The 18711-nt window shown below is 38.4% G+C and overlaps 1 protein-coding gene and 1 non-coding gene across 2 annotated transcripts in view; one reads left to right on the plus strand and one right to left on the minus strand.

The window, feature by feature from the left end:
• Positions 1-18711, minus strand: part of NUP210L (nucleoporin 210 like) — a 77577-nt gene that overhangs the window by 27378 nt on the left and 31488 nt on the right. Inside the window, exons 13-20 of the mRNA XM_060030428.1 lie at positions 14147-14368; positions 12892-13065; positions 6878-7070; positions 3569-3657; positions 3255-3359; positions 2858-2959; positions 1734-1862; positions 1070-1197 (exon numbers count right to left, since the gene is read on the minus strand). Coding sequence (XP_059886411.1) covers positions 1070-1197; positions 1734-1862; positions 2858-2959; positions 3255-3359; positions 3569-3657; positions 6878-7070; positions 12892-13065; positions 14147-14368 — 1142 coding nt within the window. The remainder of the gene's footprint in view (positions 1-1069; positions 1198-1733; positions 1863-2857; positions 2960-3254; positions 3360-3568; positions 3658-6877; positions 7071-12891; positions 13066-14146; positions 14369-18711) is intronic.
• LOC132416033 (U6 spliceosomal RNA) lies at positions 10536-10642 on the plus strand. Its single transcript, XR_009517450.1, has one exon. It is a non-coding gene; the product is annotated as a U6 spliceosomal RNA (small nuclear RNA).

Raw genomic sequence — 18711 nt, forward strand, 5'->3', positions numbered from 1 at the left:
ATTTGTTCTTGGTCTCCAAAGGGATAAGAGCAATATAAACATAGACTGGCAAAACTGCAAATGCTAAATTGCCTCAGAATTCCTGTATCTTCCCTTTCGCAGAGGGCAATACCAGTGCCTCTACTTCTAGATTTTTTAAAGGTCCTCAAGTCTGAAGCACCCCCAAAGGATATCATCCAAGGAGAAGTTTCATATAATGGAAATATTAATGAGACACATGATTTTAGGCCCAAAATAAGACATCTGAGGATCTGGAAGGGGTATTTTGTAGAGAGCTGAATATGGGAAGAGAGTATGGGCTGAAAGGTACCGTTACAAAAAAAGGAAAGAAGAAAATCTGAAATAACCTAAGGGAGAGCTAACCAGGCTACCAGGAGGGATATTCTTGTGGTATTAAGCATAGGGAGAAAGAAGTATATTTTTTAAAGATTTATTTATCATTTATTTATTTTATTTTATTTATTTGTGGCTGCGTCAGGTCTTAGTTGCGGCAAACGGGATCTTCACGCTGGCTTCTCTCCAGTTGTGGCACACAGGCTCCAGAGCGCGTGGGCTCTGTAGTTTGCAGCACGCAGGCTCTCTAGCTGAAGCACACAAGCTCAGTAGTTGTGGCACATGGGCTTAGTTGCCCCGCGGCATGAGGGATCTTAGTTCCCTGACCAGGGATTTAATCCACGTCCCCTGCATTGTAAGGCGGATTGGTTTTTAAAATAAATTTATTTATTTATTTATTTTTGGCTGTGTTGGGTCTTCACTGCTGCACGCGGGCTTTCTCTAGTTGCAGCGAGAGGGGGCAACTCTTCATTGCGGTGTGTGGGCTTCTCACTGAGGTGGCTTCTCTTGTTGTGGAGCACAGGCTCTAGGTGCGCGGGCTTCAGTAGTTGTGGCGCACGGGCTTAGTTGCTTCGCGGCATGTGGGATATTCCCCGACCAGAGATAAAACCCGTGTCCCCTGCATTGGCAGGCGGATTCTTAACCACTGCACCACCAGGGAAGTCCCTAAGGCGGATTCTTTACCACTGGACCACCAGGGAAGTCCCCAAGAAAGGAGTATTGAAATGGTACTCACGTCAGGGTGACAATGGCAGAAGCCAACTGCAGTTTGAGCTCCATGTTCCTGAAGTATTTATTTTGGAACGGGCGTTTGGAAGGGCCAAGAACCCTCACAGTTGCTAACACAGCTTTACCTATTTCAACCTAGTGGTTAAAAAACAAAAATTAAAAAAAATAATTTTTTAAAGGTAATTTTAGTAGAGATGTCTCATTCACCTAGGGCCGTTTAACTCTTAGAGGTGGCAAGCTCTTTTTTTCATGCTAAATGTTCCTGGTCAGCCTTTGATCTAGTAAGCCTAATCTATGTGTATTCTTTTAAGTTGTTCTTTTAAGTTGTTCTTTTTTTTTTAACTGTTTTTTTTTTTTTTATTTTGGCCATGCCCTGTGGCACATGGGATCTTAGTACCCTGACCAGGGATCGAACCCACACCCACTGCATTGGAAGCATGGAGTCTTAAACACTGGACCACCAGGGAAGTCCCTAAGTTGTGCTTTAACACTCTATTTATCTTCATCATGTTTAGTGTTGGAATTGTGTTCTTTAAGGGCAGGTATTTCCATTAATATCATCAAAGGGCCTGGTATACACACATGGTAGCTGAGCACAGACTATATTAGGTGATGCTAACGAGTGAGAATGACGCCTGCTTCATTTAAGAGAGAAAGCAAACATCTCTCACCTTATCAATCAAATCAAGCTCCAGCTCTTGCATGTCTGACACCGTGAGGTGAGCCATTGCTGGACCCAAGAAAGCCAAACACAGGTCATAGACCTCCAAGCTGAGAAATCCTGGATGTACTGGAACTAACTAGAAGGAAGAAGATGGTAGCTGGGTAAAGAAGCAAACATGCTCCAAGCATAATCATAGCAATTATTTCCACCCAAAGTGGAAAATACAATATCTTACTTTCTTTGTGATGGGAACTCTGAGAGGTCACATTATATGTTTCAGGCATAGCACAATATGTACCCTTAAAGTGATGTTTCAGTTTGTGGCAAAATATGTACCTTAACAAATACTAACTGATAAAGAGCAGAGTTTAAATTGATTGATTTCAAGCAGAATCCAACATACATATCCAGCTTCTTAATTATGAACAGGGAAAGGATTCAGGAAGAAAATCATGTACATTTATATGCAATCACAAGGAGGGAGAGAAAATACTGGGTGGACTGATACTTTGTTTTTCCTTCTTGTACTACAGCTCCTGCACAGCAGCATGGTTTTTCACATGCTTTGCCCATAGGGCCTCAATCTCCTCTTTTAAAAAGCAACATTATGACTACAGTAAGTTACATTCCTTTGAGCTCTTTGAAGGAAATAAATACATATGTTAATATAATATATTTTTTTATTATTACAAGTCAACTAAAAGCAAATCTCTTGGCATATTGACTATGGAGTCAGCTTAATATTTTAAGTTGCCATGTCCTGGCTGAAAATACCATATACTCAAATTATAAAGTCAATAGTATATCTAACTATCCACACAGTTCTGTGCTTTTAAATTTATAAAAATTAACCTTCTTTTAATGGAAATCTTATAATTAGATGTCTCCTACACTGTTTCCATTCAATCAGAGCCAAAAATTGCCACATATTGTAGCTAGTTACAGAAAAAAACAAACAAAAAAACCCTCTTTTTTTCTTGAAGAATCTATGATGTAGGTTAAAAAAGGAAAAAGACACAAATGTTATTTTTTGTAACAAGTTTGAGACACCCAATAAAAATTTTCCAATCATTCTCCTAAGAATGAGCTTTGACCTGAGACCATCAGTCTGGGAATATCTCTAGAACTCACCTGGACAGAGCTTTCTGCTTCCAGGTAAGTGATGGTGGCAATGTCTTGCTCACTACTGTTGACTAAAAAATAACCAGATCCTTCCACAAGGCTAAATATTTCCTATGGAAAAATCAGACAAACAATATTCTGTTCCCTTTGGTTTATAAGAAATTCAAAGAAAATAACTTCTACTTACCTAAGAAAGAGTATGAAATTAAAAGATTACGGTCAGTGGACAAAAGACAAAATATGACTATTAAAGTATTACTGCTAAGGATAATTATTATATATGCATTATATATGTGAATCGCTGATTTTCAACACATAAGTGAGCTTTTTTATTGTTATACTATTAATTCTAATAACCTCTCCCCTCCAATATGATTCCATTTAGCTAGACCCGTATAGCTTCTACCTTCACATCAGGGTGGTTATAGATGGTAGCATTCTCAGGCGATACTGTTACATCATCTACCAGGAGCAGCTCTACAGCTGCAGATCTGGGCAAGTTGGAAAGTTCCTAGAAATGTAATAAGAACCACAAAGGTAAATACAAACTTTTAATTCCTCAGCTCAGTGAGTGAAGATTCCAGTACTCTTTCAAGTGCCAAAGATAACAGATTCATAGAGGTGCATAGTTCTCAGATTTACATCAGTTATATAAATGACTTCTAAGGAGCCTTAAATTTCAGTTAATTAATATTTTTTATATAATAGTCTCCATTTTACCTTTGGACTTTCCTTCTCTGAATAGCCCACAAAATTGACTCCAATGAGTACAGTCCCTTTTATCTGATGTACTTTAAGGATTCTTTGACCTGGAGACATGCAAAAAAGTACCCTGTGAGAAACAATAACATGTAGAATACAAAAGTGTCTCTAGAAAACCAAAAATCTGCCCTAATTTTTTCCAAATGGTGTTTTATTTCAGGGAGAAAAACAAAAACAAACCCAAAAAACAGTGAATAAGGAAATACACAAGAAACGGAAAACTGGGGTTCTATGCTGACTCTGCAATTATATTCCTATGTGACCTTGGGCAATCACTTTATTTCTCAGTTCCTTTATTAAATGAGGGGTTGGGACAGACAAAATCTAAAATTCTTTCCAGCTCTAATGGTTTGTGAGTCCAAAAATAAGCTGACAGGAGGGTATGGGAAAATTTTTGTTTGATTTAAAAATAAAAGTGAGAAATAAAGAGATTGTCCTTTGGGACTTTTCATGCTTCTAATCTGTTTTGTGTATGTAAATGTCATGTCAGTCCCTTACTCAAAAATTTTAAATGAAAAAAAAAATTTTTTTAAATCGCTAACTAGTCCTTATTAGAGCAATTCAAACTACTTAAACTAGTACTTGAAGCTGTCCATAATCTGACCCTGCTTTACTCATTCATTCTTTTTTCTTTCTTTTTAATTTAACTAACATGAATGTGCCACTGTACTTAGGACAACTCTTATTTTATCCTCAACACATGATGATCATGCATAAAACTGTAAAGCACTTTCTCATGATGTTACATTCTTTCATTCAACAAAGATTTATTAAGGGCCTAACTATATGCTAGGCACTATGACAAGTAATTAGGATACAGAGATGAAGAAGAAAACAACACAGTTCTTGCCTTCAAAGAAACCCACAGCTTAGGAGGGTGGCTGAGAGGTAAACCAACCACTGCAATACAGTGTGATAAGTACTATTATAGAAGTATGTACACAGCACATAATACAGAATATGTAAGAACACAAAGAAGGAATATTCTCCTTAGATTGGGAATATAGAGGAACAGAAAACTCCTAGATTACTAGAGGAAGATTTTAGCCTAGTTAAGATGCAAGTAAAGAGAAAATAAAACATATGCAAAGGAAAGAGGTATAACAAGCCTTTTCATGGTTAAGGATCTAAAATTGTTGAGTATGAGAAAAATGTAGAATACATGTGGGTGGTAATAAGAAATGAAGCCAAAGAAGTAGGCAGGGGTCGGTATGTTAAGCTGCAACATATGAACTTTATCCAGAAAGACACAATGACAATACGTGTCACTGCGGGCTTAGTTGCCCTGCAGCATGTGGGATCTTAGTTCCCTGACCAGGGATTGAACCCACGTTCCCTGCATTGTAAGGCAGATTCTTTACCACTGGACCACCAGGGAAGTCCCCAGATTTGTATTTTAGAAAGATCATTCTTTCTAAAATTCATTCATTCACTCTGTGCTCCCAATGCAGGGGGCCCGGGTTCGATCCCTGGTCAGGGAACTAGATCCTACATGCATGCCTCAACTAAGAGTTTGCATGCCACAACTAAGAGTCCACATGTTGCAACTAAAGATCCCGCATGCCGCAACTAAGACCCGGCACAGCCAAAATAAATAAATATTTTTAAAAAAGAAAAGAAAGATCATTCTGGACAGTAGTATGGAGGGTGGATTAGAGGGTAGGAGAGACACATTGAGATCAGTTAGGAGGCTACTATGGTGACGTAGGATAGAGGTTATGAGGACATTAGTGATGAAGTTAGAGAGGAAGAGAGAAAACCTTTAGAAAATAAAATGGATGGTATTTGGTGATTGATTGTTACAGATATAAGGAGCATCTCTTTCTTCCCTACCACTTTTTACATTAACTGTATCATATTATTGGTATTCTGGTGTTATAGTATCATATACATATTAATATTATGTTATCATATTCTCTAGTTAAGCCCTTAAACTTGTCCTGAGTATAAACTCCCTGTGGGTAAGGGAAAGCTTAAATCTTATTTCTTTAATGTTTCTTATTGAATTGAATAGTTATCTAAATGGGAAAAGAATTTGAAAAAGAACAGACACATGTATATGTATAACTAAATCACTCTGCTGTACACATGAAACTAACACATTATTTATCAACTATACTCCGATATAAAATTAAAAGTTAGAAGAAAAGAATAGTTACCAAATACCCATACCAGAAACCTAAAAGTTACCCTTTGTGCCACTGTCTTCTTTACTTTTGGGATTGATTTGTGGTAGATTGTTATTTATTTATTTTTATTTTTTATTTTTTTATCTTTTGCGGTACGTGGGCCTCTCACTGTTGTGGCCTCTCCTGTTGCAGAGCAACAGGCTCCGGACGCGCAGGCTCAGTGGCCACACCTCACGGGCCCAGCCGCTCCACGGCACGTGGGATCTTCCCGGACCGGGGCACGAACCCGCGCCCCCTGCATCGGCAGGTGGACTCTCAACCACTGCGCCACCAGGGAAGCCCTAGATTGTTATATTAATGTCTTGTGGTGAATCATGCCTGGTGGTATCCATGCTCTTGAGTAGTCCTGGCCTACCTTGACTCTGGTTTTGGCCAGGTGACTTGCTTTGGAGAATAGGACCTCAGCAAATGTGATACAAGCAAAGGCTTGATGGGCTACTGCCCCTGAGGGCTTGTTGCCTTCTTAGAACCTCATCTTGTGTCTCTTGCTCCGTCTCTAAGTCAGTCTCACTTCACTTATTTAGTTCATTCTCTCTATTTCCTCTTTCTGCCATCTCTTCAGGTCTCAGACTACATGCAACTTTCTTAGGGCAGTCTTCTCTGATCTAAACTAGGTTAGGTTCTCCTGTTATAAGCTCTTAATGAATCCCATATTTGCCCTTCAAAACACCTAACACAATGTAATGTTTAGTCCAGTTTCCCCAACTGGACTGTAAGTCTATGAGGGCAAAAGCTGTGAGTGTCTCATTTACCATTATATCTCCAAGTGCCTAGCAGAGGGCTTTACATGTAGTAGCCACTCAATAAACACAGCCTAACAAATGAATAATATTTCCAAAGTTTTAGGTAAATAATAGGTAACCAATACATTTTAAAATTAATTTTGTGTTCTTGTGAGAAACGTCGTACTCTAGGCCCTAGCTTTGCAAACAAGGGAATCTACCTTTATGTTTTCTAAAAAATACGAAGATCAAAGGTGAAAGGTGAGACAGGATAAATAGACTGTCACCCACAAGGAAATATTTAGTGCAGAACCATTTAGTAGATATATGAAAGGATTCATAAATATTTACAATACCATGTAGCCGGGTCTGCCCACTGCCATCATCCTTTGCTACCATCTCCATTGAATTGTAATTTTCAAAATGAGCTAGTGTTTCATTTGAGGATTTCCATTCTAGCATCAGTGAACTGAAATTATCAAACTTTCTCCTGTGTTGATCAAACACTACCAGTTCCAGGACTGTGTCTCTCAGGCTTGATACAGGAATCTGTATTAAAATAAAAAGTAAAAAAAGAAAAGAAACAATAGTTTAAGAGGTGGTAAGATATTCCTGAAGCCAGGGATCATGTTTTCTCCCAATATTTTTTCTTTGACAGTTTTCAAAGGTACAGATATGGTATAGTGAATACCATAAAAGAATGGTAGAGTGAATACCTATATATACTTCATCTCAATCCACCATTTGCTTTCTCTATCTCTCCCTCTACTTTCATACTCTCTGTGTCCGTATTTGTATGTGTGTGTGTCTTTTTTTTTTTTTCCAAATGGTTTAGGTATCATGGCACTTTACCCCTAAATATTTCAGCATGCATTTCCTAAGAATGAGTAGCAAAAACTACATTATCACACATAAGAATATTAGCATTAATTCAGTGTTACATACTGTATAGTCAATATTTCAATTTCCCCAAATGTCCCCCAGAACGTCTTTTATACCTGTTTTAAATTTTTGATCTAAATTTGATCTTGACAGACTTCCCTGGTGGCGCAGTGGTTAAGAATCCGCCTGCCAATGCAGGGGACATGGGTTCGTGCCCTGGTCTGGGAAGATCCCACATGCCGTGGAGCAAGTAGCCCATGAGCCACAACTACTGAGCCTGCGCTCTAGACCCTATGTCCACGACTACTGAGCCCGCATGCCACAACTACTGAAGTCTGCATGCCTAGAGCCCGTGCTCCGCAACAAGAGAAGCCACCACAATGAGAAGCCTATGCACCACAATGAAGAGTAGCCCCTACTCGCTGCAAGTAGAGAAAGCCCGCGTGCAGCAACGAAGACCCAATGCAGCCATAAATAAATAAATAAATAAATAAATAAATAAATAAATAAAAGAAATTGGCTGGTCTTTGTCCCCAGTTCTTGAGAAGCAACCCTAAACCCTTGGAATTTCCTGAGTGATAGGAGTGTATCTGTTATTCATGATGGACTCCTTGGATCACACTTGAGTTTATACTTATAAGGTGACTCAGGATGGGGGCTGGTCATGCTAGAAAAACCAGCCATGTGATTACAGTGATGGGACTTTGAGCCAGGTGATACCAACCTGACCTCCAGGGAGGGGAGGGGGGTTAGAAGTCAAGTTTAAACATGTGGTCAATGATTTAATAATCATGTTTATGTAATAAAACCCCTATAAAAGTTCTGGACACCAAAACTCTGAGGACCTAAATGAAGCCTAAATGAAATAGGAAAATTCAAAATATACAAGCAAGCAAAACTGACTCAATAAGAAATAAAAAATCTGACTAGATCTATAACAAGTAAAGAGATTGAATAAGTAATTTAAAAAAACAACACAACATCCCACAACAAAAATCCTAGGCCCAGATAGCTTCACTGGTGAATTGTACCAAATGTTTAAAGAGTAATGAATACCAATTCTTCACAAACTCTTCAAACAAGTAGAAGGGAAGTTAATACTCCCCAACTCATTCTGTGAGGCCAGTATTACTCTGATACCAAACCAAAGATACCACAAGAAAGTAAAACTACAGATTAAAATCTCTTCTGAATATAGATGCAAAAATCCTCTACCAAATACTAGCAAGCTGAAGGAGTATATAAAAAGGTTTATACAGGATAAACAAGTGGAATTTATCCCAGGAATGCAGGGTTGGTTCAACACATGAAAATCAATCAATGTAACACACCATATTAATAGAATAAAAGGGAGAAAAACACACAATCATCTCAACAGATACAGAAAGAACATTGAACAAAATGTGAAACTCTTTGGTGATAAAAACATTCCACAGACTAAACTTCCTCAACCTATATAGGGCATCTATGAAAAATCCACATCCAATATCATACTTAATAGTTATAGATTGGAAGCTTTGCCCCTAAGATCAGGTATAAGACAAGATGTCTGTCCTTGCCACTTCTACTGAACATTGTGCTGGGGGTTCTAGCTAGGGAAACTAGTCAAGAAGACAAAAAGGAGGCATCCAGATTGGAAAGGGAGAAGTCTGACTGTCTCTATTTTCAGATGATATTATCTTGTGTATAGAAAACCCTAAGGAACCCACCAAAAAAACTATTAGATCTAATAAATGAGGTCAGCAGTGTTGTAAGATACAAGATTAACATGCAAAAATCAGCTGTATTTCTATACAAGAGCAACAATCTGAAAATGAAATAAATAATTATCTTTATGATAGCATCAAAAAGAATAAAATATTTAGGAATAAATCTAACAAAAGGACTGCAAGTGTCTACTCTAAACCAGGTGTTCCCAACCCCTGGGCCACGGACCAGTACCGGTCCGCGGCCTGTTTGGAACCGGGCCACACAGCAGGAGGTGAGAGGCGGGCAAGGGAGCAAAACTTCATCTGCCGCTCCCCATCGCTCACGTTACCGCCTGAACCATCGCTCGCATTACTGCCTGAAACATCCCCCCACACACCCTCTCAACCCCATCTGTGGAAAAATTGTCTTCCACAAAACCAGTCCCTGGTGCCAAAAATCTTGGGGACCACTGCTCTAAACTACAAAAATTGTTGAATGAAATTAAAGAAACCCTAAATAAATGAATCAGAAGACAATATTGTTAAGATGGTAATGCTCTCCAAATGAATCTACAGATTCAATGAAATTCCTGTCAAAACCCCTGCTAGGGGCTTCCCTGGTGGCACAGTGGTTGAGAGTCCGCCTGCCAATGCAGGGGACACGGGTTCGTGCCCCGGTCCAGGAAGATCCCACATGCCACGGAGCGGCTAGGCCCGTGAGCCATGGCCACTGAGCCTGCGCATCCGGAGCCTGTGTTCCACAATGGGAGAGGCCACAGCATTGAGAGGCCCGCGTACTGCAATAAAACCGAAAAAACAAACAAAAAATCCTGCTAGTTTCTTTGCAGAAATTGACAAAGGAATCCTAAAATTCATATGCAAATGCAAGGGACTCAGAATAGCCAAAACAATATTGAAAAAGAAGAATAGAGTTGGAGGACACATACTTCCCAATTTCAAAACTTACCACAAAGCTACAGTAATCAAGATAGTATGGTACTGGCATAAGGACAGACGTATGGATTAATTGAAGAGATTTGTGAGCCCAGGAATAAATCCTCACATTTATGGTTAATAGATTTTCAACAAGAGTGCCAAGATGATTCAAAGGAGAAGGAATAATCTTTTTAATAGATGGTGCTGGATCAACTGGATATCCACATGCAAAAGAATGAAGATGGACTCCAACTTCACACGATATACAAAAATAAACTCAAAATGGATTAGAGGCCTAAATGTAAGGACTAAAACTACAAAACTCTTAGAAGAAGTCAAAAGCGTAAATACTCATGCCCTTGGATTAGACAATGGTTTCTTAGATATAACATCAAAAATACAAACAAAAACAACAACAGAAGTGATGAATTGGATATTGTTAAATAAAACCTTTTGTGCTTCAAAATACACCATCAAGAAAGTGAAAGTTTAAAAAAAGAAAGTGAAAGTACTCGCTTCAGCGGCACATATACTAAAATTGGAATGATACAGAGAAGATTAGCATAGCCCTTGCACAAGGCTGACCCGCAAATTCGTGAAGCATTCCATATTTTTAATAGACTGGTGGTTGCCAAGGGGGAGGGGTGGGGAGATGGATGGATTGGCAGTTTGGGATTAGCAGATGCAAACTGGTATATATAGAATGGATAAACAAGAAAGCCCTACTGTATAGTACAGGGAACGGTATTCAATATCCTGTGATAAACCTAAATGGAAAAGAATATGAAAAAGAATGCATATGTATGTCCAATAAAAAATTTTTAAAAAAGAATGTATATATATGTATAACTGAGTCACTTTGCTGTACAGCAATAATTAACACAGCATTGTAAATCAAATATACTTCAATTAAAAATTGCAAAACAATCAAAAAAGAAAGTGAAAGACAATCCATAAGATGGAAGAAAAGTTTTGAAAATCACGTATCTCAAAAAGACTTGTATTTAGGATACATGAAGAACTTGTATAACAATAATAAAAGATGAACAACCCATAAGATTGGAATAGACATTCTCCAAAGAAGATATACAACTGGCCAATAAGCACATGGAAAGGTGCACAATGTCATAAGTCACTGAGAAATGTAAATCAAAACCACTATAACATACCACTTCTCACACATTAGGAAGGACATAATCAAAATGACAAACATTAACAAGTATTGGCAAATGTGGAGAAATTGGAATTCTCATACGTTGGTAACAGAAATGTAAAATGAGGTAGCCATTTTGGAAAACAGCTGGAAGTTCTTCAAAAGGCTAACCATAGAGTTACCATATGACCCAGCACTTCCACTCCTAAATATATACTCAAGAGAGCTGAAAATATATTCACACAAAAATTTGCGCATGAATGTTCATTGTAGCATTATTCATAAGAGCCAAAAAATGGGAACCACCCATATATCTATCAACTGACAAATGGACGAACAAAATGTAGTATATCTATATAACAGAACTCAGCCTTAAAAAAATAATGCAGTAGTGATTCATTCTACAACCTGGATGAATCTTAAAAACATGCTAAATGCAAGAAGCTACATGTAAACACCATATATTGTATGATTCCATTTATATGAAGTGTCCAGAATAGGCAAATTTATAGAGAAAGAAAGTATATTAGTGGTTTTCAGGGACTTAGGGGAGGGGGAAGTGGGAAGTGACTGCTAATGGGTGTGGTGTTTCTTTTTGGGGAAATGAAGATGTTCTGAAGGTAGATGGTGGTGATGGTTGCACAACTCTGATTTGCACACTTTTTAAAATTGAAGTAGAGCTTAGTTAACAATATTACTTGTACACTTTTAAACAGGTGAATTTTATGGTATGTGAATTATACTCAAATACAAAAAAAGAAATAAATGCTAAAGTATGGAGGATCATGTTTGTAACTTACTCTTAAATGGTTCCAGGAAAAAAGTTGCACTTTTCCTGGAAATTTAAATTATTTCAAATGAAAAAAAAGATATTGAATGACAATGCCATTATAGAGATAACTTCTATTCTGCTCCATCTAAGTGCTTTTTAAAAAAAGTGAGTAATTTATAAAGTTCAAATAATAGTATTTAATGTTGAATTTGGTTCTGAAAAAAAAATGAGTTCCTAAACTGCAACATCTCATAAGTTCTTTTATAATAAAAAGGCAGTATAGCAAGGAAGTTAATAACATGTGCTTTGGAGTCAGATGGAAAATGCTACTTTCTAGCTTTATGACCTTGGGAAAATTACTCAACTTCTAGGATCCTCAGTTTCTTCACCTGTAAAATGGGAATAATTAATGGATTGTTCTATTCTGCAAAGGCTAAGAAATGACTTCTATTTTCCCATGCTTGGAATCATAGTTAACCTCATTTAGTGTATAGTCTGATGTTCTAGTTTCTAGGTTAGATAACTCATTTATTCCTCTTTTCCTGTTGCCTACCTTCTAGCTATGCTATTGCTTATCATTATTCTTCATATGGGTTTGGAGTAGAGGTAAATCCTATAAGTTACTAATAATGCTAATAAAAGATTTAGTAGGGAAGGATACTAGCAAACCAATTTGGAAGTTATTTAGAGAGTTCTCAATTGTCTATTGTCATAGTTACAAGCTGACTATGTACCTAAGTACAACAAGCAAAGTCACTAAGTGTCACTAAGTATAGCCAACTCTAACCTAATTGAATCACCACTTCTCAGACACTATCAGAGATTGGATAACAAATAAAAGAGTTTCCTTAACTTCAATAAGACAAAAGCTACATTTCAGACCATTTATCTTAAAGCAGGTTAGAGAAAATGTAAATTAGTTGGAGACACTGTACTCACCAGTTGTTTGTTATGCTGTGGCAGAGGACATGGCTGGGCACCAGCTGGCACCTTATATACTGGAGTTACTGATATGCTGGCAGGGTGGGCACATATGAAGCGTACCTGCACAACTTCTACAGCTGGACTAGGGTTCAGGACACCTGGATGATTTCCAATTTGGAATGTCAGAATCTTTAAGAAAACACAAGGGCAAGAGATAATTGTGGGTAGACACTTGATGTCAGTTGTGCCAATCTAAACGTGTTCGAATTATTCAAATTCCAGTATAGAGTCCCTTTGGACATTATAATCAGGCAAATCCCTTAAAGACACTATAGTTCTTAATTATCTGTGCTAAGAGAAACAAGGGTATCATAGAAACAAAGGGAACATTAAAAAAATCTAACTGACCAATTACTTCAGTCTTTTCCTCCACCAAATCTTTTGTTACCAGTTGGCAAAAAGTGGAAAAACTAATTTGTGTTTCAACTCATTTCTGGTGGAAATACTAATGAATAACAATGTGAAAACAAAAAGAAGCTAGAGAGCTTCAAAAGGGGGTAATTAGGATTGAAATCACTAATAGCTAGTCATATATACAATACAGTACACTAGAGATATTAAAATGAAGCTCAATTGATTACAGCACAGTTCTTATTAAGTTAAAATCATACATGGATTCCCTGGGGGCTGGTTAGCTGGGCTATGCCTCATAGTCATACTTTAAATTCTCAATCCTGGTCAAACTGAAAACCTTTGCTACTGGTTTTGGTAGAAGCAGGGTGCAGCTATGGATAAAGCCATCACTACCTCTAAAAATAATCAAAACTAATTAAACTGATAAAGGGCAATATACTAATTACTCTTATCAACACAGATCTAACTCATTCTTCAAAATTGATAACCATAGATGACACTTTAAATTTCCCTTCCTCACATTCTTTGGAGGTGGAAAACTATATATCCTCTAGTCTAGGCAACAGGAAATGAATTATAGTGATAAAATGATTGAAATAAGCCCCCTACTACAAAATATCTTGAACCATTTGGTTGGTGAACTGTTAGAATTCTCAGATGAGTAAACCAAAACCTTTGGTGTACATTTAAAGAATAGTAAACTTTAAAAAAAAAAAGATCTTTTAATCAATAATTAGAATTTTCCCATCTAGTACATAAACTAAATCCATTAGAATCTGAAAAGGAATGGCTAGAAGTACAAAAGATTTGGAGTATTATTGCTAAAAGAAATGTTAGAAAAAGATCATTTTCCTACTTGTTCCCCTAAATCCAGGCACAGGACCCGATAGATGTACTGATTCTGTTTTCTCTGAGCTGGTAGCCGGACTTGTGTTATTCTAACTTTCTCTGTCTTCTCCATGCTCAGCTCCAAAAAGAATCGTGAGGGCTCCAAGATCCATGGACGAGGGCCCCCTTCAAATATCATTTCCTTTACAGAGTGCCATGTCACCAGTGCCACTTCCACAGGGTTTAGAGCCTGATGACATTTAAAGAAATTAACCCCTGATTAGTTAGAGAATTCAACAGTTTTCTAAAGTGAAAAACTGGTTATATAACTATAATGTAAATGACATTAGACTTAATTCCCAAATTAGGAAACATATGTTATGCCTCTTACTTGGAATGCTTCTCAACCTCTGTACTAATTTAGATCCCACCTATCATTCAGCCTAACTCATGTATCAAGAGAATCCATTAATTTATGTCTAATCATTCCAGACCACAACCACTTCTGCATCCTCTAAGCTCTTATAGTAATTATCTCTACCATTAATTTGTATACTTGTTTATCCCCTAATGCTATTTAAATATGTCACATATTCATATATATACATCTAATAATTCTTGTTACACTGTCTAGTTATGTAAACTTCTTAAGACAAAAGAGTATCTTATACCCCCAATTTTTGAAAGAATCTCTCTTCCTCAGTGGGATCTAGTACAATGCTGTGCACATAAAAAGTATTGATAAATAAGTGCATAAACATTTTTCATTTTTCTCTTTTTTAAAAAATTGAAGTATAACTGGCATATAATATTACACTTGTCTCAGGTGTGTAACATAATGATTTGATATTTTTATACACTACAAAATGGTCACCACAATAAGTCTAGGTACCATCTGTCACCATATTACATAAGAATTTTAAATGGATATTTTACTAAAGTATCAAAGAACTCCTGCCCTAAAAATATGAAAATAATACATCTATACAGTTCATTTGTTTCTCAAAGAACTCTCACCTAAGAGGTAGTCAAGACAGGTATTATTCACTCCAGTAAACAGAGGAGTTGTATCCTACTTATAGATGAGGAAACTGGTTTTTGGGGAATGAAGTATTCTTAAAGTGTAGGGGTTTTTTTGTATGATACACAGTGTCTACAACAGTGACTAAGTGACAAAATGAAGTATAGAGTTGAAGCAATCATTCTGAAAATGTAAGCAAACCGTGTTTTAATATTTCTTTCCTGAACTAGTCAATCACATTTATTATTGAATACTATTAACATTAAACATTCCTATGTCTAATGGCAGTATTCTCTTAAAAATGTATATATAATTCAATTTAACAAATATTCATTGATGGCCCACTGGTGATACAGTAATAGAAAGCCAAAATAAGGTCCTGCCTCACAGTGGAGCTAATAGTCTGGAAAAGACAGATTGAAGTAGGTAAAGAGTATAATGAGTGTTACAAAAAAGCACAGTACAGAGTGCCAAACAAGCCTCAAATAGAAGAAATTAAACTAGTCAGAGGCTTCATGGAAGGCTTTCTGAGAAAGCAAAACTGGAGTTATTCCTTTTTCCTAGATGTATATAGTCCAAAATTAATCAGATCAACTGAATTGAAATGATGTATAAAAGGACAAATTGAGAACTATATGCCATGTACCAAAACATAAGATTGATAGCAAAAGTAAAACATACATATATTTTTCAGCAGCTAAAGAAAAAGATACATGACCAAAGTACTAGGTAGAAAAAGAAAATCATCATCTTACTTCCGTTCCTTTAAGGATAGTTTTCATTCAGGGGAGATCTGATTTGTGGGACATTCAATAAATATAAAATTAGGGTAAGGATAATGATAAAACTAAGAAAAAACCTCATGAAATGACCAGGGGTTGCAGCCTAGCACTTTCACTTAATTAGGCAAGTAGGATGATTCATCCACTAAGAGAATGAGTGAAATATGCTCAAACCATATGTTTAATACTTAGGCTGCACAATGCACAATGAGGCCAACTTAAAATGCAAATATATATATATATATATATATATATATATATTTTTTTTTTTTTTTTTTTTTTTTTTTCGGTACGCAGGCCTCTCACTGCTGTGGCCTCTCCCGTTGCAGAGCACAGGCTCCGGACGCGCAGGCCCAACGTTCACGGCTCACAGGCCCAGCCGCTCCGTGGCGCGTGGGATCTTCCCGGACCGGGGCACAAACCCATGTCCCCTGTATCGGCAGGTGGACTCTCAACCACTGCGCCACCAGGGAAGCCCAAAATGCAAATATTAATGAACAAGTTATCTTTTTAATATTAATAGCTTACCTTGCTTCTTTCATTGACAACTTTTTCCATGTGGATGCCTCCTCATCCTAAGAGGCACTGAGTCAGTATTTGTCAATATGTATCAGCAAGAACTTGTAGACATCAATTTTTTTTGTTGTTTATTTTTAAAATTTTATTTTACTTTCTATTATTTTTGGCTGGGTTGGGTCTTTGTTGCTGCGTGCGGGCTTTTCTCTGGTTGCGGCGAGTGGGGGCTACTCTTCGTTGCGGCGCGCGGGCTTCTCATTGCGGTGGCTTCTCTTGTTGCCGAAAACAGGCTCTAGGCGCGCGGGCTTCAGTAGTTGTGGCTCACAGGCTATAGAGCGCAGGCTCAACACTTGTGGCTCACAGGCTTAGTTGCTCTGCGGCATGTGGGATCTTCCCGGACCAGGGCTCAAACCCGTGTCCCCTGCATCAGCAGGTGGATTCTTAACCACTGTGCCACCAGGGAAGCCCCTAGACATCAATTTTAGCTCCTGAAGGACTCAAATATATAGAAAGTATGCCAGGCTCTATCTACTTTTTTTTTTTTTTTTTTTTTTTTTGCGGTACGCGGCCCTCTCACTGTCGTGGCCCCTCCTGTTGCGGAGCACAGGCTCCGGACGCACAGGCTCAGCGGCCATGGCTCACAGGCCTAGCCGCTCCCCGGCATGTGGGATCTTCCCGGACCAGGGCACGAACCCGTGTCCCCTGCATCAGCAGGCGGACTCTCAACCACTGCGCCACCAGGGAACCCCTCTATCTACTTTTATCTTTTTATTTTTAAAATTATTTATTTACTTATTTAGGCTGCTCTTCGTTGCAGCATGCAGGATCTTCGTTGCGGCGTGCGGGATCTTCAGTTGCAGCATGTGGACTTCTTAGTTATGGCATGCATGTGGGGATCTAGTTCCCAGACCAGGGATTGAATCTGGGCCCCCTGCATTGGGAGCATGGAGTCCTACCCACTGGACCACCAGGGAAGTCCCTATCTACTTTTATTTTGAACTGCCACCTGTCGTAATATCCCAATTATAATGGACCAATCCTTGGGGGCCAAAATGATGACTGTTGTGCTGAAAATTTGTAAGTATAAAGGGTAAAAAATGATTGACTTCCCTCCCTAGGGTGGAAGGTTTTCTTTCAGAGTTCTTCAAAAGAGAGTATACTAATATTCTATATCTTCTTCCAGGTGGTGTTACAAAGATACGTACATATGTGAAAATTCAAACAGTCCCTTAAGAGACTTCCCTGGTGGTCCAGTGGCTAAGACTCTGCCTTCCCAATGCACGGGGCCCGGGTTTGATCCCTGGTCAGGGAACTAGATTCCACATGCTGCAACTAAGAGTTCGCATGCCGCAACTAAATATCCTGCAACTAAGACCTGGTGCAGCCAAATAAAAAAAAAAAATAGTACCTTAAGATTAGTGTACTTTACTATATGTTTTTTATATCTCAGTAAAAAAGAGAAAAAAAAAGAGGAAAGAAACCAAAATATCTAAAACTTGTTGGGACTTCCCTGGTGGTCCAGTGGTAAAGAATCTGCCTTCCAGGGGCTTCCCTGGTGGCACAGTGGCTAAGAATCCGCCTGCCAATGCAGGGGACACGAGTTCGAGCCCTGGTCCGGGAAGATCCCACATGCCACAACTACCGAGCCTGCGCTCTAGAGCCCAAGAGCCACAACTGCTGAGCCCGCGTGCCACAACTACTGAAGCCCGTGCGCCCCAGAGCCCGTGCTCTGCAACAACAGAAGCCACCACGATGAGAAGCCCGCGCACCACAATGAAGAGTAGCCCCCACTCACCACAACTAGAGAAAGCCCGCATGCAGCAACAAAGACCCAAGGCAGCCAAAAATAAATAAATAAATTTATTAAAAAAAAAAAAAAAAAGAATCCGCCTTCCAATGCAGGGGACACGGGTTTGATCCCTGTTTGGGGAACTAAGATCCCACATGCCGTGGGGCAACTGAACCCGCGCGTGCCACACGCCACAACCAGAGAGAAGCTGGCGCACCACAACTAGAGAGAAGCCTGTACACTGCAACAAAGAGCCCACGTACCACAACTAAGAGCCGACACAGCCCCACCCCCAAATAAATAAATAATAAAACTTGCTGATACAACTTATAAATATTCCTGTGGCTGAAACATGATAGCATAAACTCCCTGATACTCAGATTTGATGAGGGAGTTGTGGGTCTAAAAACAAGAGAGTGGTAAGTAAAGAGAACATAAATATCACTGATCTTTAATAGAGATCACAGATAGGTAGGAAGCCCCCA

This window comes from Delphinus delphis, chromosome 1 (assembly GCF_949987515.2).
Source record: "Delphinus delphis chromosome 1, mDelDel1.2, whole genome shotgun sequence".
Taxonomy (NCBI): Eukaryota; Metazoa; Chordata; class Mammalia; order Artiodactyla; family Delphinidae; genus Delphinus; species Delphinus delphis.